The sequence below is a fragment of the Falco peregrinus genome, chromosome 6 (genome assembly GCF_023634155.1).
Source record: "Falco peregrinus isolate bFalPer1 chromosome 6, bFalPer1.pri, whole genome shotgun sequence".
Taxonomy (NCBI): domain Eukaryota; kingdom Metazoa; phylum Chordata; class Aves; order Falconiformes; family Falconidae; genus Falco; species Falco peregrinus.
The window spans coordinates 76,953,923-76,977,495 of record NC_073726.1 but is presented as its reverse complement, the minus strand read 5'-3'; the positions used below and the strand labels follow the sequence as shown (position 1 = coordinate 76,977,495).

The 23,573-nt window shown below is 41.7% G+C and overlaps 1 protein-coding gene across 2 annotated transcripts in view; it reads right to left on the bottom strand.

Annotated features, from left to right (window-relative positions):
* The window catches only part of STK38L (serine/threonine kinase 38 like), a 50,712-nt gene that overhangs the window by 13,064 nt on the left and 14,075 nt on the right, over nucleotides 1-23,573 (bottom strand). For both annotated transcript variants that reach the window (XM_055808087.1, XM_055808089.1), the window contains exons 2-8: nucleotides 8,393-8,537; nucleotides 6,574-6,625; nucleotides 5,196-5,318; nucleotides 4,533-4,616; nucleotides 1,762-1,885; nucleotides 1,038-1,192; nucleotides 118-220 (exon numbers count right to left, since the gene is read on the bottom strand). In XM_055808087.1, coding sequence (XP_055664062.1) covers nucleotides 118-220; nucleotides 1,038-1,192; nucleotides 1,762-1,885; nucleotides 4,533-4,616; nucleotides 5,196-5,318; nucleotides 6,574-6,625; nucleotides 8,393-8,526 — 775 coding nt within the window. In that variant the 5' untranslated portion in view covers nucleotides 8,527-8,537. The remainder of the gene's footprint in view (nucleotides 1-117; nucleotides 221-1,037; nucleotides 1,193-1,761; nucleotides 1,886-4,532; nucleotides 4,617-5,195; nucleotides 5,319-6,573; nucleotides 6,626-8,392; nucleotides 8,538-23,573) is intronic.

Here is a 23,573-nt window from a genome sequence, read left to right as displayed (position 1 = left end):
CCAATTACATGCAATCAGCCTGACCAATCTTGCTTATCCCAGCAGAACTAAATTACGATGTGGCATAGCTGCAGTTCAGAACTGTAGAATTGTTTAACTAGGACACCTTATACTTACAGAAGTCACTTGGTGGGTTGTGTGTAAGGTTCCTGTAGAACTCAGTTCTGTGAGCTTTCTTTAAACCTGTGCATAGCCCAAAATCGGAGAGTTTTACATGACCCTAAAAAAAAATAAAAATCAGAAGATGAAAATGTAATTTAGAAAGGTAGTGCTTGAAAAGGGAAGTTTTAATACTGCACGTGCCTCCTCAGGCCATGATGGACTTGCACAGGACTACCTAATCCAGGGCAAGTAGGCAAATAATGTCTGAACCGTGTACTGCGGGAGCGTGTTTTCTCTCAAACAGGTTATTGCCCCTGGGAATGGTCTACAATTCTGCAAAAGCTGAGGGCAGCTAGTTTGCCTGGTTTTGTTTTGAACTGGATACCACTGAGACTGAGTAAGCCTCCAGGATAACATTCCTTTGTTTTGATGGTAACCTCGCTTTAACCAGGTTTCCAGCCATCAATACCAGATAGTCCACAGACTTGTGTACAATACTTACTGAGTGTGAGACTCACTGTAGTCAGTCTAACAGACAGAGTGTTTCTGCTGGTGACTGGACAGTAACACAAATGAGATAACTGTAGGAACTGAACTGATTATTTAGCATTGCTCGAATGTTTTGTGCTTTCATTTGTCTTGAAGTAACTGAGTGTATCAGTTTTTAATATGCATGAATATGAGCATTTGGATACCCTAAGTGGGTCAGGCTTGACTTAAAAGGGTTAAAAGCTTTTCCAACAAAAAACAAGGGCAGTTTTGCTTTAAGTATATTGGTACAAGGAAAAGATAGTTAACACCACTTTCTGTCTTTACTCCAGCTAGTTTAAATCACTGGTGTGGCACTACTGGTTCCCACCAATTAGCACCACTCTAATGGCATCATCTGCAGACAGATATTTAAAGCATAGGCAATTTACATGCACATGACATGCCTTAGCATCCAGCAGAAGGTTATCTGGTTTAATATCTCTGTGGATGAATCCCAGTTGGTGAATAGCATCTATGGCCAACACAGTTTCAGAAATGTAAAACTGTGTCTCCTCTTCTGATAAGGTATCTTTCTTCATTAGTAAGGTCATCATGTCACCTAATCAAAGAGAAGAAAACACAGCTTAGAAATCAGAACATTTTAATCACAAGACTAATTCTACATGAAACCCCAGTAGAATCCAAATTTAACCTTGTAACTGGCCTTATAGCTACTAATTATAGAACTATTACTGTAAGGACCTACAAACCCAACATACTTTTTCAGTAAATTGGATGTAAAACTGTTGAAAATTCTAAATAGGAATTTTAGTTGGACAGCCCAAGAAGATAATAGTGAATTGTAACACATAATACATGAATTGCACAAATAAACTGTTTAAACAAGAGGTTTTATTTTGATTTTACTGTTAATAGCTTCAGCAGTATAAAGCAGAACATTGGATTACAGTAATTATTTAATCCAAGTCTATTTTAACACCCCTTCATAACCTTTCTCTTCCCCTAAAAATCAGGAATGGTTACATTACTGTGACATCTTTTCAACAGCATTAAATTGTTTATTATCACAAATCACACAGCATCCTTGTTTCTAAGATTTTATGAAGCTGACAACAAAAACTAAGGAAGAGGTACTTTTATCACCTGACACCACAGCATACAGCTTACCTCCAGGTAAGAACTCCATGATCAGGTAAAGGTTTCTTTTATCCTGAAAGCTGTAAAACATTTTCACTACCCAGGCTCCATCTGCTTCAACCAAAATATCTCTTTCTGCTCGGATATGGGCCACCTAGATTTTTTTTAGAATTACCGTTATTAAAGGACAATTTAAGTATTTCAGCAACAAACACCACATTATATTCCTAGTCCTACGATCTATTTTAACGATCTTTACTAACAAGGCTATTTTTCATGCTCTTTTCATATTCATATTTTTCATAATTTTTAACTAGATCCTACAAAGTCCTCAGAAAATACCCACCAGAAATCAACTTAATGTTGAAAATAACCATTCACACAACTCTGCTGAAGCAATCTCTAGAAACACAAAGCACAGACTGCTAAGCAGGGTTTGGTTTTTTTGTTGGAAAGAACTCATAAAGCTGGTGGAAAAGTGCAATTCCCTTCTTTACTACACCCTAACATGAAATAGGAACATCCAAAAAAATTATAAAGCTGACCATCACAGAGCTTTATATGGTAGTGTCCCTACTGCAAGCTGAGACAAAAATTTAACATGCCATTCAGTGTGCAAATACTGACAAAAACATTGGAAAAGGCCAGAGCTGGTCTTAAAGAATGCAAGAACCAAGAGGTAAAATGGTAGATGCATTATGATTACTGTCAGAAGTTACCAGATTTCTCATATAAGTATACAAAGAAACAGAAAGCTAATAACCACTTCTATATAGATAGTTTAAACTGAGTTAAAACTCACAGTTTAAACTTGGCAAGATAAGCCTGGGGAATCTTCTCTAGCAAAAGTGACACTGTCTAAACTAATTTCTTCCTGCAAAACCCAATTCCTTCATTGCTGCGAAGAAGAAATGCCTGACTTACAGGGAACTGCTGTCTGGTTCCCAAAGCCACATTGTGCACGCCACCGATGGTGCGTGAACCCCTTCCAGATGGTACACGTATGTATGCACATACAGGGCATACCTTACTTGAACTGCACGGTAAGTGCCTTGGCCAAGTGGGAAAAGGACTGGGATGCATTTCAGGCCTTAGAGATGATGGCAGGTAGCAATGAGCTCAGCGGCCAGTATTAAAGCAGTGCAAAAATGGTAAGGGTCTTGGGTTATTTAAGGGTGGGGGGTGCAGGGAGAAGATGGAGCCATTCCTCCAAATGATGTGCATGAAGCTGACCCAGAACTAATACGGCCATGGCTGCTGCTGATGTTGGTCCTGGGCAAGTGAGTTTGGGAATGTCTGACCTTGCCCAGGATACTGCAGTCCCAGCTGAGGCTTTGAAAAATATACAGAGAGCTGCTACCCCATGAATTCACTGGAAAATAAGAATAATAGAGATTGGAGGAGGGGTGTATGTTTCACTAGAACGTACCCTCATCCTGAAGAAAAATGAAAGACATATGCATGGAAAAAATATTTCTTGACAGCTCTAAGAGTTTCATTATTCATACACTAGAAGGCAACTTCTGGAGAGAAAATATGTACCACTATTCCAGCTTTGAGGGCTATTACCAATTAACAGCAGTCTTCTGCATCTCTTCACCAATTCTACTGGCCAGGAACATCTTCACATGTGTATGTTCTTTTCACAGGGCCATGGGTTCTCTCTCTGCAGTAGGCACTCCAGCTTTGATTTATCTAGCTCTGTCTATTGTTATTTCTTTCTACCCTCTGCTCCTCAATGTAGCTATAAAACACAATGTTAAAACCTTGCTTAAAGAACAGCCAGGTTATCTCCCAGTGCTATCAGGCTTGAAAAAAAAAAAAAAAATCTCAATTTTCTTGTATTTGTGCCCTGTGTTGCTTTCCATTGAACAAACCAGGCAATGAAAATTACAGCAGATAAACACTCTCCAAGGAAGATTACTGTCCCGAACTAAATGGAGAGTGTGAGCTAAGCCTCCTTGCCACATCAGGTTCTGAAATGGGGGCAAGGCTTCAGAGGGCCACACACATCCTGGCTGCTGTGCAGCACATGCTGCTCCTCTGGTTCCCTATATTCAGGGCATGGGCTTGAGAAGACAAAAAGTCTGTGCCAGGGGGGAAAAAAAAAAAAAAAAAAGTATGAGTACCAATGCAAAGAAATGTAATATAAGATCAAATGATGGGTAAGGTTTGCACTGGTAAGAAGTCTTCTTTCATCTGCCCTTTCCCTTGAGACATTCATACTTGATTTCTTTGCTTTGTGTTGCTACAGTACTTGCTGTGTCTTACGGGGAATTTGCAGTGAATTACTAACTAAAAAGTGAAAGCAAACCCCAAACCAAACTAATAAAAACAAAGTAAAGCAGAACAAGACAAGAGCTGATTAAAAAGCAAAATAAAGGAAAACAAAGCCAATGAACAATGTGACATCTGTCAGTATCTAACCACCAAAAGAAAACATCAAATAATCTCAGTTTTCACTATGGCACAGTATTACTTTGCAAGAAGCATCTCCTTGAAATGCAGTTTTACAGATTAAGTACCATAAGGTCTGCATTGATAAAGGAAGGGAGAAAAAAAAAATACTTGTCACTATTCCAAATAAAACATTTTTCAAAATGCTATTACATGACCTTCTTTCCTAACTTCTGCTTATTCTTTTGTACTACGGTAGCAACTCCATAAATGCTTTGGGCTGCTATATCATCATTAGGGCTTTCGAAGTGGAAAAAATGGCCAAACAGTATCTGCCACAAAGAACTGTGGGAATTTTCTAGACAGTGTAAACTTGAAATCTAGGGGACTTATCCAACACAAACCTGCTCTTTCTCCAGCATATCTGCTTTTCTTAGTATCTTCATTGCATAAATGTGACCAGTATCCTTCTTCTGAACAAGGCGTACCTATAATGAGAAATATAACCCAAACAATTCTCTACCTCAGAAACTAGACCCCAGCATGGAATCTACTGGAAGGCTCTACTGGGCATGGAACAGTTCTTTTGTTAAACGTTCAAAAACACATGGAAAACAGAAATGTTTCTACACAATGTACAACACTAGTACTAGTGATGAAGTTTGAAGTAGTTATTTTTTTAGAAAAGTTAGCAGCCACTAACTAAATTCCAGGTAGCCGTGAGATTGTGTACACTAAAATTCAGGAGCAGATACAACTGTGATGTGACACCAGGCAGGCAGGACGTTTACAGAGAGGAGCTCTGCAACTGCAAATCCATCATTTCAGAGGGCCAAATGGACAACAACAGTTTGGGAAGCTGTGGGAAACTAAGGGCCTTCCCAGAGGCCTTGAGAAATCAAGGCACATAATTCATTACTGGACTTACCATACTTGCACAATTACTCCAATAGCTATTCTTCTGCAATAATATTCCCCAACTGGAACTTTTTATTCCATATTTAAAAGGTTTCATTTTAATATTAAATCCAATTTTAATATCCTATTCAAGCAAGAATGTCACAAACCTCCCCAAATGCTCCTCTTCCTATAACTTTCAAAGATTCAAAGTCATCCAAGCCAAGTCTAGTCCTCTTCAGTCGCAGAAACTCTGTTTCTTTGCGAGCATGCTGTGACCTGCGCAATTTTTTCTAAGGAGACACATACGCATACATTTCTGCGTTATTGGACAGTAGGAAATCAAGATATACAATCTACCTTCCTGTGAAGCATTCTCTCTCCCATTAGGATTACAGAGAAAATGTAGAAGTCGTCTTTCTGAATATCTCAAAGTATGATCCATGAGCACAGTCTTTTATATAGAGGCCTCAGGCCCAGTTTCACTTGGGCAGGGGATGTTGGTGTTGGGTTTTTTTTATTACTTAAATAAATAGTTATTAAAAAAATGAAAAGGAAAAAAAAAATCATACTGGTTCCAACAAAGTACGTCAGTCCTAAGGACAAAGTCACTAGCTGAGGCAGTTTTTGGGTAGGGTGAAGGATCAATAAAAATTGAAAATTGCATCCCACTGAAAAGCGTGATGACAAGGAGACTCACAGGCAGCAGCAGAGACCCACCTTAAACCAAATGGATTTTGCTATAAATAGTGTATGGCAGGCAAACACTCTTATTTGGAAGAAAAATCTGTCCAAATCCTGTCATGTCTTTTGTTCTATAAAAATGTCAACGGGATTCACCCTGAGAGAAGGCACGTGCCGACCTATGCTCCCAAAGATGCTGAGAAGATCTCAGACACTGCTAACGAGTGCCATCGCTCAGGCACCTGCCAGGTTTTGTAGTAGCATGACAGCGTCATTTAAAACCACAAGATGGCATTAGGCACCCACACTCACTTCTCCCTCTTCTCAGAAGTTACCAGGCGCTGCTCCTACTTCCCTGCCTATCCTGAAGGCAGTACAGGCAGCCATGGTGTGACAGACCTCAGACAGGCAATTTACTGAGCAAAGTTCTGAGAGATGCCAACCGGACAGAGATCCCTTTTCATCTGTATCCGAATGGAGAAAAGGTGTGCCAAATTTGTTGTTTAAATCAAGAAAAAATGGTTCAGCATTTTGCTTTCTACCCACATCTAAAAGCATTTCACATTTTTTTCCTGCCAAACATAATGGCAAACTACTTTAATCTTTGAAAAGCATGTCATTTACCTGCTGCAGCCATATGTGTCATAAGGACTAAGGGTGGCTTGAAAAGCCTTAGCTATTACAAGTATCATTCAAGCATACTCACAGCTTCCCTAATAAGTTATTTACATTGGCAATGTTCATTTACAAAGTAAAACTTAATGTCATGCTAGCTAATGTTTCTGTAAGCTCCTCAAATGCCAATTTGAAGTAGTGGAACAAAAGCAAAACAACCCCTTCAAAGGTTACTTAAGCAGTATTTACCTCCTCATCTGCGAGGCCTTCCTCTTCCATAGCCACTTCTAGCTTCTTCTGCCTGTGAAGGGGAGAAACAGGAGATTGCTTTTATTTATTAATCATATATTCCATATACCAAAGAATATGCCTTAAATGGAAATCTGAAGACGTAACTGCACACTCCACCCATTCACTCATTTGTGACCAAAGCTGTTGAAAATGCATACGCAAATGTAAGACCATACTTATGTATTTGCAGAATTAGGCATTAAATGTCCAAAGGTATAACCACTCTCGTGGCTTATATTTCTTCATCTAATCTTGTTGAAGTAAGGCTGTTTTTATCAATTAGGATTACAAATCAGAATAAACATGTTTTTTTCCACCATTTCTATCCCAGCTCTACCTTCAACCAGCTCCAGCTTTCACCGCCAGCCCCAGCCTTGTTGACCTCTCTCTCCCTGGTCACACTCCTGGTCCTGCTCCCCTTGCTCTCATGCCAACTAACTCTACCCACCCTAGACCCATCATCATTTCCTCCCAGTGTCCTACCTAGGCCAGGGCTCACTGTCCCAGGACTCCTCCAGCTGGTGCTGTGCCAGGCTGGGAGGGTCTGAGCAGGGACTGAAGCCTGGAAGTACCCCACAGATGGCGGGGGCTCAGCATGTGGCAATGTGTCTACTGGGCCCTTCTTTTTCCACCCATGGGATGCTTCTTTATGACCATCAGGGTGCAGCTTTCAGAAAGCCAGCTACCCACTAGCAGTGGGCCAGGAGTTTGAAGGCTGGGTGCCAAGCTGTGGGTGTCTTTCTGCACTTTGGGAAGTACAGCAGGATCCCCTAAATTAAAGCAGACAGTCTATTCTCCTAACTAGAAGCAACTCAATTACACGGGATAATGACTAAATATGACGAAGAGAGAAACCTCGCTGCTTGGCTGAAAACTCCTCAATTAAAAACATATTACCAGGGGAATGACAATTTCACATGCTGATGACAATCTGAAACACAACATTCATTATAATCAAATGCTTGGTGCGTTGACAATTCAAGTAGCACTTCACCACTTTGCAAGCAGAATTGGGCACTGATGAGTGAAGTTGAAGTGGAGATGACCAATGCATACTCCTATGCAAGGACTACCACTCAAAACCACCCAAGAAGAATTTAAGGGTGGGTATTACATTATCCCCAAAATTCTTCCTGTCCACCCAGGAGCCTCTCAAACCACCCATCACCAACCCTATGCTCTTTGCTGCCCCTTATTTCCACTCCAGGCCACCCCCAGCTTTCTGCCTCCTTTTCTTACCCCATATCCTGTCAAACACCTCTCCATTGAGTTCCCTACCTCCTATACACCCCCTTCTGCAGGGTTTGAGTCTTGGCATGAGCTCCATTCTGCAGAGCACAAATAGACACCACAAGCCAGTGCCTTACACAACACCAAGTTACCACCCATCAGCAGCTCTGCTGCATCTGCCTCTGTAGTTTATTCCCTCAGGCACACGTGGAGGAACCTGAGGTCACCAACCCCACACATGCTGTACAGTAAGACCCTGCACAGAGTGGTTTCTGCAAAGTAGAAATAACCTGATGAGGAGGTAAATTGTACAAGAACATCAGAAGTGGAGGTCCTCAGTTTCTCAGTGACTGCTTGGTGCAGTAGCAGGGGATGTTCCCAGGCCTCACAGCAGAGCCAGCAGCTGAAAGGTAGCCTGCGCCCTTTGGGGATTAGCTCCTTACAACCAGAATGCTCTGTGCATGTGGATCAAAGTGCCCTTAAACACACACTGCCAAAAGCCAACAAAGAAGAGCTCAAGAGGGGTGAGAGGAGGCAGAGCCAGTACCTGGTTTCTCTCTCTTCATGCTGTATGATTAGGTTGCTGTAGAAGTTCTCCAGTGTAAGTTTGGCAACCGTCACTCTCTCCCGGGTGTGGTTACTCATGGGAAAGGATGTTGTAGTCCCTGCAGTCATCGCCATGGTAACATGTACTGAAACAGCATGTCAAATGGTTACTCACTTGAAAAAAAATATCTATTTAAAAAAAAATACTCCTCTTTCCCACTCCCCATCTCAAATTCTTAGACACTACAGAATTCACAGGAAAGGTACTGTGGATACATGATATAAGAAACTCCATTAAAAAAACCTGTACTATAAAATTATCCCAAGATAGCAGGAGGACTTACTACCCACTCTCTAAAAAAAAATAACGACATGTTGGCAAAACAAAGGGTGAATAATAGCAAAGAATGATGCAGGCTACAGGCAGCTCACTCAGCACGCTCGTCCACGAATGAGGAAAACATACCTCTGGCGGACCTGAGCCCAGCCCGGGGGAGGGAAGAGGCAGCAAAACATGGAAAGGAAAAGGGGGAAGTAAGAGAAGGACCAGACAGCTCCCACAGCTGGACACGTCACAACTCTACGACAATTTCGGACTGCAGAAATCTTAGATGGTACCAAAAGGACAGGTTAAAATGAAAAACTAAACGGGCAAAAACCCTAATCCCATTCAGAGGAGAAGCTATTTCACTCACGGCTGGAAGATAGCCATCAAGTATTTTCAGATTTTAAAGCTGCTCAACAAAATTACATGTGGACAGCTGTGGGGTATTTTAGAAATTATCACATGAAAATGAAAAATGGAATTGCTATATCTTAATTGGAAAACTGCTGTTTCTGGGTTTTTGTTTAGTTGGGTTTTTTTAAAGCAGCAACCAACCACCAAAAATAGAAAACCCTTCCCCACCACAAGACCATTAGGCAACCAGTCTTTCTGTTTGTTTCCTTTGCAACCATCTCTGTGCCATGCCACTGATGAATGAAATGAGCATTTTCTGGAGTGGCTGTTCATTACAGAGCTCCCTGTGTCTGGATTCTAAAATTTGCAAGGGGAGTAGTCTTACACTGCTGTAAATAACGTTACCCTTGTAGGTGAAGTACTTAGAGGTCAGGGCACGTGGTCACTGAGCAGTTGAAAACTTGGAAGAGGAAAGGAAGGTTACTCTCTTTGATAGCTTTCATCTTCAACCCAAAGAACTTAGATGTACTAGAACACCACTTTTGATGCTGGGAAAAGCCATCTTAGGACAGTCCTGAGTCCCTTGCAGCTGGTCTAGGGAAGACAGGGGAGATAAAAACCCAACCCAACTGAACCCACCAACCAACCAAAAAATAAAAATAATAATAATAAAAAAAAAAAATCACAGTTTGCGCAAGGACTCATGCCCTACCTGGAGGCGCTTTAGTAGAGCCTCACAGAGGGGAGCCATGAACAGCAGCATCTCAGCCCCATGCTCATTTGTTCAGGTTGTTTAGGGGTTGTTTTTGGAAAATGACACAGAAGTACATGCAGTCCCTTTGATTATTTACGTAACCTTCTATATCACCAGGGGATTTTGAGGAAGACAAATCCCAAATTATGATCTTCCAGCAGATCCTAATACTTCTTAAGGTGAACCGATTAAAAGTTTCATACAGAAGGAAATCTGCACGTCCACATCAGGACAGGAAGATTGCTTAACCCTGCTCTGGATTTTTTGTTTCAGATTTGTCTGCTGCCCTCCGGGAGGATGGTATTTTATCTTGTGGATTTGTAATTGGATTTGTTGCAACAATAAGATATTTGTTGCCAGAAACACAGCTGCTGTGTCACAAATAAAGGCTTTTTATAACATTATGTAGGTATTATTTTAGCTGTGTATTTTGCAATGCACAAGACGCCAGAATTCTGAGAACAAAAATGTATCTTTCTCTACATATACAAAGAGGTTTTAATTACAATACAGCTGCTTTAAGATGATGTCAATATTTCTATTTTTTAATGAGTCTTTTATCCCCTTCAGTTTTCTACTATAGGAATATGAGAGCTGTCAATCTTAACAGTCTTTACTAAAAATTAAGGGGTTCTATTCTTCACACAAAGACATACCCCACACTGGACACTGCTCCAAAAGTTGGCAGAACTTAGCACTGCTCTCCCTATCAAGTCTGTTGTACAATACCGCACTCTTTCTCTCCCTTGATAGGTGGGAAAAGATAAATTAACAGGTATCTGAGAGCAAAACCAACAGCATGTTGACACACGCAAATCAAACAGAGCAACTACTGACCACACACTGGTATCTGTGATTAAGTTATTTCAAGAAATGACCTAATAGAGTAAAAACCTGCCTTCTGATCATTCTGAAGTGCCAGGATAACGTAGCATTAACCCAGGCTTGAAATGGATTAACCTTTACTTAAGGTATAATGAGCACACTCTAGCACTAGCAAACAACAGGGTATTCGTCTTTTCCACGTCTTGTATTCCTGGTAGGGGAAAGTAAGACTGCAATTTTATTTCCTGTTAATTTGTTTTTCCATGCTTCTATACTCACAAACTCACAGACGTTACCAAATAGCAAATCTAAAGTCACCTGATTTTATTAAGCCTGTAAAAAGGAGATAACTATTCTGGCAGCACAGCACACTATAAATAGCAGGGCTGACCCTCACGATAGTTCTACAGTAGGAGAATGCAGACAAGAACCCAATCTGTAAATTAGTAAGCTCAGAGAAAGCTGTTTACCAGAGAAGAAACTTGTACCGACTTTACCATCACACCATGACATAAGCTCACCAAAGCAGGAGGGCTACATCACTAGAAGCAATTGCTTCCAGCATCCCATTTATCCTACACACACCCCACCAGCCCTGCCTCCAGACCATGCTGCACCACAGCACATTATTTCCTTGAGAGAGAATTTACCTTACATTTGCTCAGACTGCAACCAGTGTCCCCAGCAAGCTCTGTCACCATGGGGAAAATAAACAACTTTGTAAAACCAAGTGGTGCCCTAAGCTCTCCAGGTTCCCCAATGTAAGTGGAAAAGAGCACAGACCCATGTCAACTCACAGCCGAGAAAATCTCTTCATCCTTTTTCCTCCTGCCTCTCTGCTTCCACTAGAAAACCCTCAAACAAAGCACAAATCCACATCTCAAACAAAATATTCAGTTGGGAGTAACCAAGTAAAGTCCTTGAGCATGACCTTTATAAACAAATGATACCGGAGGGGATGCGGGTGGAAAGGAAGAAGCTTCAAAATGGGGGCTTTTATTGACAGCACAGGCTATTTCTACTGACCTCACCACATTAACGGGCATGTTTTGAAAAGGTGCCACCCATAGTTTCTTGGAAATGCCCTCAAAAACCTACTAATTCACCCAAATTCATTCCATTTGCATAATGGAACCATTCTATTCCTGCTGCATCACCAGCCCTGCACTAGGCTCCCTGGACCACAGAGAAGGTCATGTTAAACCAGCCAGAGGCATTTGGCCAAAACTCCTCTGGCTGCTGAGGACCAAAGATCTTTCTTTCTGAAGGGCCTGTTAATTCGGAAAAAATGATATACCACTGGCTGTGAATGAGAGAGACATCAAACCCATCTAATCGACAGAAGACACTGAGCAGCGCACAGCCTGCAGGACATCACCTCAGAGCTGCCAGAAGCAGAGATGCCATATGTGCTGCTTGGCCCAGAAATCAAGCCTGTGCCTCCTGGATGGATGGCTGAACTCACAGCATGAGCCTTTCTCCTGATGCCTGCTCAGCTCAGCAGCAAGCACCTACTCCATGGGGATGAGGAGCTACAGATGTGCAAATCTTGCCCGCAGAGGCAAGTGGGACAGCAGTGTAGCAGGGAGGAGTTGAAGGACGTTCCTGAAGGATGAGAGCAAGGTACAACAGCAGAAAGGGGACAGCAGGCCCAGTGCTAATAAACTGGAATTTTCAAATGTTTCCTCTAAGCAAGTCTCTCCAAACTCAGCACACGCTATTTCAGTTGGAAGGGACCTCTCCTTTCTGCTAGAAAAATGCTGCCTGGTCAAAGCATACATTTGATCTTTTTATTCCCAGATCTTTCCTGACTGGGAAGCGGAGAAAGGCCAAGAAGTTTACTACAACTTTAATCCTACCTACCTACCACAACAGCTCTAGTCAAACCCTTGATTGATTTTCCTGACAGGAGCTTCCAGCTTCTGCTACACAGCTGGTAACTCAACACTCATGTCCTCTCTGGGGCACTTCTTGGCAGCTCCCACAGCCTATCATTAATGTTTTTATATTAGACTATCAGATTAAGACTCCAGTTAATGAGAACAAAAATCATTGAGGCAGGCATCCAATCCCACCTGCTACAACTCAGAGGAGGAGAGATGGAAGAAATCAAGGCACCTGGAGAACCGTTCTCCCCTGAAAGAAACACTTGGCACTTTGTGGGATCACTTTCTAATCAGGAAGGGATGAGAACACAAAATTGAAGCCTCTTGCACATTGTCTCCAGCTTTCACAGCTCCAGCTCAGGGCATCCAGGATGTGTGAAGGTGAGGGAGAGCACAGAGCTGTTGTTTGGCAGGAAGGAAGGATGGAGGTTTGACACCCTCAGGAATTTTAGAGCCTGTTTCTACATCTCCAGGTAGCTCTCGCCTTTAAAGACACAAGCATAATAAGGGATGAAAGAGGATCCTGCAACAGATGTGCAACAAGACCTCAAGAAACTGGCTTTATTACCCCATGGCATACTTTCCAGCCTGTAAAATGAAGGAACAGGACATGGATGTGGAGTAGAAAGCACAATCATAACACTTCACATCATCAAACATTTGAACTGTAGTGATGATGAAGATTCAAACACTTGGATAGGAAAAAAAACACCACCACAAAATCAAAACAAAACCAAAAAACCCAACAAAACACACTAAAAAACAAACTCCCAATGCGGGTAAGTTCATAATTTCAGATCCTTCTAACATATTCTTCCAACTGTTCACATTTACTTTTTCAATGATTTCTTATTTCAGTGAGAATTAAAGTATGTGACAGTATGCCACACGCAGTGAAAACTGAAACCAACCTTTCCAGCTATCTTCCTTATTAAAGAGTTTCACATTTCTCAGGATACTACAGTAATCTATTTGATCAATTCTTGCTTTCTCTTACACAGATTGCCAGCAAAAGAGCAAGTCTGTGCCAGTTAAACAGTGGTATCACGACTGGGCTTCTGTAAGAACGGGTTTGAAGGTGTCAGTCTCTTTATGCACAAATCTTCTGCACAACTGTGTTGTATCATACAGCTTGTTCTTACTATTAAATAAAGCTGGATCTATACTACCAAATTAATCTGGACCTAAGTCACACAATGGAAATATCATCCTCATTTTTGAAACCGTGAGTGTAGTATAATTACACAGCAGCCCTAGAATAAATTTACTCTGGACTCATTACTTAGTGCATATTTAAGTTAGGGAGCAAACACCACATATAACTCTCAGAAAGAAAAGCACAGTTTTTTCCACATGACAGAACGATGCTACTTACATCAATCATGCCACTGGGTCTCTCATTTGGATTTAAAATGTAAAGCTACATACACATTCAACAGGACAGGGAACACCAATCCTTCCTCCCAAAACAGCTACGTCATTTCATAGAAAGGCTGATAATAATTTTCATTTATACACGCAAGCATGCCCCTAAAGCCCAGCAATTAGGAAGGCTGTTACAGTAAAAAGGGTAAAACTGCAAAGTTTATAAAGTTTCCTTTTACATTCCAAGGAAATCTGTCTCTTGAATGAAAGCCTCTGGGTAAGGCAGATACTGAAACATATTTCTGCCTTTCAAAGTTCCCATTTTCTCAGCATAACACATTTTGTCATTCAATTTGCTTATGAAGTATACAAATGGTATTTTTCAAGAATTAGAAGGTAAAAGAGAAAGGAGAGAGAGGCTTTTAGTGCCAGACCTGTTCCAAAGTAAACGCATACGGCTCAATGAGTACCTTCAGAAACGCCAGCTATCACCACCGTGCGTAGTGCGGGAGGGAGCTCTTCTGGGTGAGAAGCTAGAGCAGACTTAGTAACGTTGCTTGGCTCCTTACAGACAACACAGCAAAGCAACTTGCAAAACCAGGCACTAAAAACTACTGCTGACAAGGATTATATTTAAAAAAATGAAGTGCCACCTAGAAAAGCAGCATGGATACAGCAAGGCTTCAAGTATGAGCGCCAGCCCTGCTGTCTCTATAAATTGTTTGGATTCTCTTAAAGAGAGACAGGATATATATACACACACATAAAAAAACCTACCCACCATACACAAATAACAGTATGATTCACACCAAAAGGCAGAGGGCAGGGACAGATGAAGTAAGCAACCAAAGGCTCAGCAGGACAAGGTGGTGTGACATACCAGCAAGAGCGAGGGGAGGAGCAGCAGCTGGAGCAGCAACCACCCAGGCACCCTGAGCAACTTCTGAGACATGCAACTGTACATGGTATGAACTGCAAAATGGCAGAACTGAATGGCAGAAAGCAAAAATAAAAATGCTATACAAGAGCTGATAGTTCCAGTGATGAAACAGAAGGAGAAAGTGGTCATACTGTGGTATCAGCCTGGGGGGAAATTGCTTTCTGCACTACAGTTCTGCTAGCACAAGTGTGGCAACTGCACCGTGCATATTTTCACCATCCAGTTGATTATACTGAACCTCCTCGTGGAGAGGTTCCCTGCCTTCTTTTTCTATAACCCACTTTCAACTTAATTCCAAAGCTTTTGAAAAACCAGAAACAAACAAAACACTACAGGATCCTGAAGTCTTGGAGCAACAAACAAACAAGAAAACTCTGCTACTCCAATCTACATCAATTTATGGACCAGTATTTTTTAACTCTTGCAGCCTGATCTTAATACTTGTGTTATCACTAAAGAGAGCTTTCCATATTAAGAACAGAGCCTTGTTCATTTGTCAATAAACCCACCCCCCCCTCAGCTCAATAGGTTTTGACCTAATATTCCTGTGCCGGCATCTAGATGATGTTAGCTGCCCTACTGCTGTTACTGAAGTTCATAGTTATTAGATCAGCATGTTTGCCAAGCACTGCTCTGGGGTGTGTTTCAGAAAAATAAATATTATGTTCCTACATAATTCATGTTTTCAGTAGTATCACCATTCATAAGCCCCTATTTTATTTAATATGCTACCTGAGGGAAGCAACATTCCCTGCCAAATAAAACAAATCAGATACTTCAATGCAGATTCCTCCTCTTTGACATTATTGCCAAGACCAGATCTTTCCGACACCCTCCAGTTTTTACAAGAGTTCCCACCTGAGAAGGGAAAATGAAACAAGACTGCAATAACACATCACTGACACTTTAGCATTTCATTTACCTCATTTATAGACTTCATTTCCTTTAGCTTGTTATTCATTCCCCAATGTGTGTTATGTTCTACTAAGTTTTGCTAAAGTTACAGAATGAATTACATTTGTTCTATTTAAAGGAGCACTAAGAAACTGAGTAAAATTAGCCCTGTCAGAACAGGCTTTGCTATTTAAAAGCAAAAGATGTTCAAATGTTTTAGCCATTTTAAGTCATTCTTGCTTTCCCCATGGAGCGTCTGGGTGAGCTGCCCATTATAGTCACAGCTAAAAGCAGAGAACACTCCATGACTCGCCTGGCCCTAGCTCATAAACCAAAAAGGGTGGACACTCCCAGTGCTCGACCCCCACAACCATGAGAAAACCTTGAGGAGACATTCACAGACACACAAGACTTGGGCATGGAAACGCTGCATGGGTCCTGCAGCCTTAGCTGCTGCTGCACTTCTAGGACCGACACCAGGGAAACCCAGGGGACAGCAAGGTCCAGAGAGCAACTCGGAGCATCAGTGGCTGGCTCCAACATACCCCCTAAACTCCAGAAGAGCTTTTCACCCAATGCACCCAAGTAAAAGATGCTTTTAAAAATGGAGAAAGTTACTTTCCTACCTTGAGGTAGACTCCTAAACCTCTACGTACCCAAAAATGTCAAGGAGGGGCTCTGAGTGGACCAGGCAAAAAACCTCTCAAAAAACACCACCTGGTTCCTCCCTCAGCAAAGGCCAGGGCTGTGCGCACACTGCAGGCTGGCATGAGCCGGTACTGTTTCTGAAAGAAGCCGTCCCACTTTCCATCAAACCATCTGTTTGTTTCTCTCCTGCTGCCACTCGACGCTTTGTGCCAGCATGAGAAGCTGCGTAACCCAGACTGAGGAACCACACCAGGCTGAACCAATTTCTTTTAAAATAGTTTTGGTGACGCTGGTTTCACTTGTATCAGCTGAAAAGGGCTGCCCTTCCCCAGGCTGAGCCTGTTCATGCCTTCCCATGGAGTCTGTCCGAAAGCGAGAAGTGACAGGGCCCCGTCTTTTAATTTGGCTCACAGAAATTAATCTCACAAATCATTCCAACACACCCGCAGTAATGATAAGGAAATATTTCCTAATATGGAATAAAACCTGAATATTGGAGTTGTGCTGCACTCCAGGATTTCCTGCTATTCAACGAAGCTGAGCAGCAGAAGTCTCCCATGAACAGCAGCTGTGATTCAGTTCTCTGCTACTTTCAGCCAGCAGCAAGCACAGCTGGCAACACAAATTCATTTCCCTGACGGGAAAAGATACGTGCTGGGTGACACTGTGTAAGTATATACAACAACTTGTATGTATGTGGGTATAAATATAAACTGTGTAAATCTACACCTATATAAAACACATGCCTTTGTTTTCTTCCTTTTAATCTTTTGTCCACTTCAAGTAGCAAAGAAACTTTTGATCCAAACATCATAACCTTTGCTGCCACTAGCACAAGGAGACTGGTTACCTAAAGTTTAGAAACAGAAATGACCACTAATAAGGTCACTTCCATCTCAGCTCCACTTCCCTCAATCTCTGGCAATACAATTACATTCTTTATGCTTTACTATCAATAGCTCTGTCCCAAAGTTAAGAGTACATTTTGAGACATTCTGTACTTGGAACACTCACACAGCGTTGAATGACTTGCAATGACATACCAAAATCTTCATGAGCTCAGTCCTTTCAAATAACTAATTTTATTTTCTTTACAGTGGGCTTTTTAAGACAATCCAGTCATTTGGGGTTTAGCAGTACCCACTCAAATTGCTTTACTGTGCATGTGTGTGGCTGGAAGATAGGACTCACCCACCCACTCCACGAACCTCACGTAGCGGGAGAGAGAGAGGAGAAAGTAAGGGAGGTTGTACTTCTGCTCCATCAGCAAGGATACAGGGCCAAAACCTGGAACAGGAAGGTAATAGAGATGCTGGTGTATCCACACACTGTGCTGTCTTCCAAGGAGTGCTCTAAATGGGAGGTCAGCTGAGGACAGCACTCTGGGCAACTAAATGAAGCACAAGACGTGATGCAGAAACTAGACTTACGGTCCCATGCAGCCACCCCTCTCTTCCAGGTTTTACCACAGCATCCGAATTGATGCATTTTAATTTACTGGCGATGAGAAATCAGTAGCTTGCTGAAAAGCTAACAATGTTGTGCAGTGAAATGGCATTTCATAGCTTGCTTTAGCTCATTTGTATCTTCCCTTTCTCCTGACTCTCCCCAAGTTTCATAGAGCTGCAAATCTTTGTCTTCTTAGAACTGTCTAAAAACAGGAAGCTTTTCCATCTACTGAAGTAATTGCATTCCTGCACACTTCAGCATTTTCTCAGCTTTTAGCAGGTACTTGCATCAAGGCATATTCAAGACAACAGTGTTTTAAGATCTTCTAAATTAACTGGCATAAAAAAAGCCCAAGCTAACTATTCCCCTGCAATGTTTTGGATCATGAAACAATTACGAACAGAGCAAGGTCAATGACAAAAGTCTGCTTTGTCCTTAGTTACTGAAAGATATGCCTCATTCCAAAAAACATACAGCTGTCCAAAAGTAAGATTCAGATGCAGGGGATTTCTCTACACCTGGCTTTTTCACGGCCAAGAGACACCACTTAGGACAGATGAGTAAGAGGAGGAGCTTCTTATGTGGCACCTGCATAAAGTTTCCTTGAACTAGCAGCTTTGATCCAAGAATCTCTACTAAAATTTTAGGCATGCTGTAAAGCCTGTTTTCTAAGGAGCCCAGGGAAGCAGGAGCCAAGTGGGGCTTCACCTTCGGGAACTAGGAGGGACTTTTGCATTGGAGAATGCTGGAGGAGAAGAGGGCATTAAGTTTGTTTTTCTTTTTACTGATATTATGTTCAAATCCCTGACTCTTGCTAGGCTCTTTTTAGATCACACCAATCAAATTAAATATTGTAATTACACACGGTAAGTCCATGGCAGCAAAGGAGCTGACTGCTAAATCAGATGCAGAACATCAATGACTGGCTATGGTCTGTGCAATGCCTCTGGTCAGGGTTAATGAACACAACAGATCCCTCTGGCCTCAAAAAGCTGCAAATGCAGGTAGTACATCTTGTTAGTACATGCAATGCTGCAGAACAGGTGTCTACCCATTAAAATCCCACTACAACAATTAATTTCTTTAACTGATTTTTGCAGAAAACAGCTGTTGGCACATAAAACAGACTACCTTGATAAGGTCAAGGATACAGAGATATGAAAAGATGTCTGCAGTCTCTTGATGTAAGAGAGGAATACATGGTACCACTTTCCTAGTGCCTGAAGCTGGGAAGCAGATTTGGAACACTACGGATGGAACTGTGCCATACTCTTACCACCAAGCCATCAGGAGTTCTGGCCATCATTACCAAAGGTGGAGAAAGAAATATCACCTCATGAAGAATGTAATGGCAATATCTGATCCCTACAGCGATAACAAGGACAACTGCAAAGAGAAAGCATTACCATTCTGCCTTATTATCAGACTGTTTTTAGGGCAGAACAGTCAATACAAATGTGGTTTGGCATTTCAACACTTATATCACTTTGAGAACATACATATCACTGTATCCATACGTATATAACTTTGAGAACAAAAATATACTGCAAGTGGGTAGCTGGGGCTTATCCTTCTGAGATTTACAGGTTTGGGTATAGAGCAAAACAGCCTTGCCTTCATGAAATCCAAGAATCTTCCTGCAGCCTATTGCTTAAGATCCCAACTGCTCATCTCCTCTAGGGCTAAGAGTGACCAGAGGAGTGCTTTGTAATGGCTATGCGTATATATACATGATCCCTCCTACACAATCACATATCCACTCTTCTAGGAAGATAAGAGAAGGGTAAGAAAGGAAAAGAAATAAAAAAATTTGCCCTAGGTGAAAGATTATTATGTTTGTGATGGGCATTCGTTTCCCATGAAACATCGGTCTCCCATCTTGGCCTGGGAAAGCTCACTCAGAATGGGTGGTGTTTTCCTTTACATTAATCTCAGAGATTTGATTCTATTATCAGGTTTCCTAGTTAAAGGACAAGACAGGCAAAAGCAGGGTGTGGGTAAAAGCTCTGGCTATATCCAGCTGCAAGATAAAGCGAGAGGGAAAGGAACAGAAGATATCTGCTAAAGTTTCTGTAAGATACTAAGGCTGTACATAGCTGCTATACTATAGTTAATCATGCAATAATAGGCAAATTTCCAGATTTAAAAAAACGTATCTTAAAAAGCCCAGTTTCATGCACTTTCGAGATAAATTGTATGAAAGAAGAAGAGAACAAGATGACACCTTCTCTAGGAGAAAACCTTTCCCACCAAGAAAGCCTTCAGAACAGTCTTGCAGCATGCCCTGAGGGCTACGCATGCTCTTGCCCGAGAAAAGGAGCAAGACTCATCAGCAGAAGGACTCTGCATGAAACACAGATCAGCTCATACAAAGGTATGGGCTTTACAGGAAAGCAGAAGGAAAAGCAACACTTGTGTTCCTGCAGAATGGCTCTCACTGTCCCTTTTCAAGGCCTAAGTTTCTATTGCCCTGTAAGGTGACTGTCACTGTGCTTCCACTTCTTTATCTGCCAAGTGGAGACAAAGATGAGTGGAGTTACCAGCAGGAAATCTGAATGGAAATACCAGTTTAGTGCAAACATTGTGTAAAGATGGAGACTGGTGGAGCGGCAAATAAAGAAGTCTTTCAGGCAGTGACCTGAATTGCTTGACAAGCTGGATACAACCAGCTATTTCCCGTAAACAGTAACCAGAGAAAAACCCAAATAAGCCATAGGAAGCATGAGATAATTTCCACTCTTGAAATATTATTTAACATTAATGTTTCCTTGTGAGGATGGGCCCCATGCACAAGGCCCTTACACAAAAAGGGATAGACATTGCTGCCAAGTTCTGTTTCAAAGAGTGTCAATGCAGGTCTCTCTCTTCTTAGAGAGAGGGGTCCCTCCCTCTCGCTTGCACTGATCCCTCCAGTCCTGGCCATGTAGTCCTACAGTTTTCCCAACAATGCAGCTGCAGGCACAGGTGTGTTAGGTGAACTCAGCAGCTTGACAAAACTAGAGCTACCAACCAGCCCCATGCTCTTGTCAAAAAGAGCACCACTCTTCCATAAGATCGGCAAGTTGGTTTGTCCCACCCTCCAACTACACAACTACTAAATCCAGTGAAAGTGGAGTAATGAAACGTGGATGGGTACAGAGGACAAGGGGGAGAAAAGCACTGGCCCTTTTGCCAGCACCAGAATTTGAACTACATCCAAGAGGGCCTGGATACGCTGGTAGCAGTGGGAGGACAGGACTCTTCACAGTGGCCAGTTTTATCGGATTGGGTACAACATACAACCCAGAGTCTAATGGTAAGAACTGTTAAACAAATGTTAACTCTTACTAATAAGTCACATTCTTCTTGCACTAACTTTTGCTGGCTCCATTTGGAAGTTGGCTGATGGAGTAGACAGCTTTGCCAAGCTTTCAAAAGACAGGCTATAACTAGATAACTAGTTTCTCACATCTCCTTTACTTCAGGCTGCAACAATACCGAACATAATTAATTTGATTTTGATGAAAGTCGTTATGGTGAGGCTAATTGTGATGAACAGGTATCTCCTAGACAGTGTACCATATGCTGCACTCTTCATGAATAATCCTAGCTATATTTACAGAGACCAGGAAGGGTTCCTACTACATACTGCTTTCGCTTGCTTCAGAAGCCACACCAAGTGGTCCTCCTGGAACGCTGCTTGGTTCCTGTACATTGAACAAAGACCAACACTGACAAGCAAGCTCGAACAGCAACGCTGACATGGAGCAGAAGTCTATGCTATGCAGTAGACAGACATAATTTGTACTTGAATTTGAATAATTTTATGCTCACCCAAAGAATGCCAAGAGCATGGACTCAGAGCAAAGTCTGGTACCTGATCTACAGTAACACACCAAGAACATCCGCCTAAAGGCCCACTGATTTCTCACTCATTCCTTAACATGTCTCCTCTCATTCTACTCAATGACTCTACCAGAATAGCTACCAGCGAAGGTATCCTTAACACAACCTCTAATGGTGACTTGAGGTGAACAAATCTTTCTGCAGAACAAAACCACATTAAATTCCTGGTATTTGCCAATGATGCAAGCACTGACATCGTGAATATTTTGAGTTTTCTTTTTCTAATTGCAGACTACGTATGTACAAAGGAAGGATACTCTTGTGGGTACAACACAGGAAACTGCATTAAGTAACAGAGGATCTGGATTCTATTTTATTTCCCATGCGCAAAAACAAACCCTACAGAAAAAAAGAAAGAAAAAAAAACATACTTAGGGTGTGCCTCAGTTACCCTACATGAAAACAAACATATCATTTCTGTACCTAGCAGGTCATGTTAGGAGGCTTAATGAGTTCACATGCACTGAACCTGGGCTCTTAAGAGGAAAGATGCTAAAGAAGTATTTAAAAATTATTTATTAACTCATTCTGAAAACTCATTATTTAACCTGGTCCCAAAACTCAGGAGACATGTGGCCCCTGCCTTGTCATTGCACTTCTCTGTGCTGCCCATTCGATCAGACTGGATGAGATAACCACTACAGTCGACTGCAGAAGAGGCATTAATCTGCATCTTGTGGTTTGAAAGGGTGTGTGGCAAGATAAGCAACCGAAATTTTTTCACTGTTCCAAGGACAGGGTTGAAGTCTAATTCTGATTTCAGAAGCTGGAGGAAAATATATGGCAAAAGGCAATAGAAAAGACAAGTAGATGTTAATGTACTGCAAGTGGCCAAGTTTGGTGATAACTTTTCCAAGTTGAGCTACACTCAGCCTTGGTGAAACGTTGCTATTGTGAATCCAGCTGAAAGCATTCATTTGAATGACTCCCCAGTCAATGTTTACACATTCTGTTGCTCATATGCAAATAACATTAATCAGCTGTCTTTTAAAACACTGATAAATAGACATTTGGAAAGTTTTACCAGTTCCCGGGTAAAGCCACACAATGTCAGGAATGTAGGCTGTCACACTGATAAAACACAGGGTAAGAGAGAATTTCACCAATCACTAGGAAGCTCTGCTACATTCTCTTCACCTCTGAAAATATGAAGGGTATTAGAAAAATAAAGAGAAAGGAGGTAATGTAGTATTAGTACAGAATAAAAGACATTTACATCTATAATCCCTCCGATGATTAATTATTGCTTTAATTGAGTCTTAAAAATACATTTCAACTTGTACTCATTTACAGAAAGCAAACCAAGTGAAATCCCTTATTTTAGAATATCCCTTGCAGCCAGAAAAGGTCTGTGCAAAAACTAGCTCTTTTTATTCCACAGATTATGCCTCAATTGATACCTCCCTAGCCTAGAAGCATAATAAAAATTTCATTACTCTCCCCAGCTCGAAGATGGTAACACAGCAATGGAAGCAAGATCTGGAGGCTAGTCTATTTTTTTTTCCGTCCCCTTGAGTAAAATCTTGCAAAGTAAATCAGTAATAAAGTAAATTATGGAAATTTCAGCAAACCCTGGAGGCACAGGGAAGCTGCTCTGCTGGCAGTCGCTGGGAGGGAAGGTGTGCCCTCCCCCTTCCCAGCATGCCCAAAGCTGCAAAGGGTCTCTTGAGGCTGTTCCTCAGCCTCAAGCTGCTCTCCTCCTGTTAATGCCAGAAAGCATCTTCATCTTCCAACGAACTGGAGCTGCAAGCTTTATTCTGCTTCCCTATGTGATGTACCTTCCTTCCAGCCTTGAAGAAAATTATGTTTTGCCATTTTAAAGTATTTTCCACCCAGACCTTGAGGTACTTGCAAAAC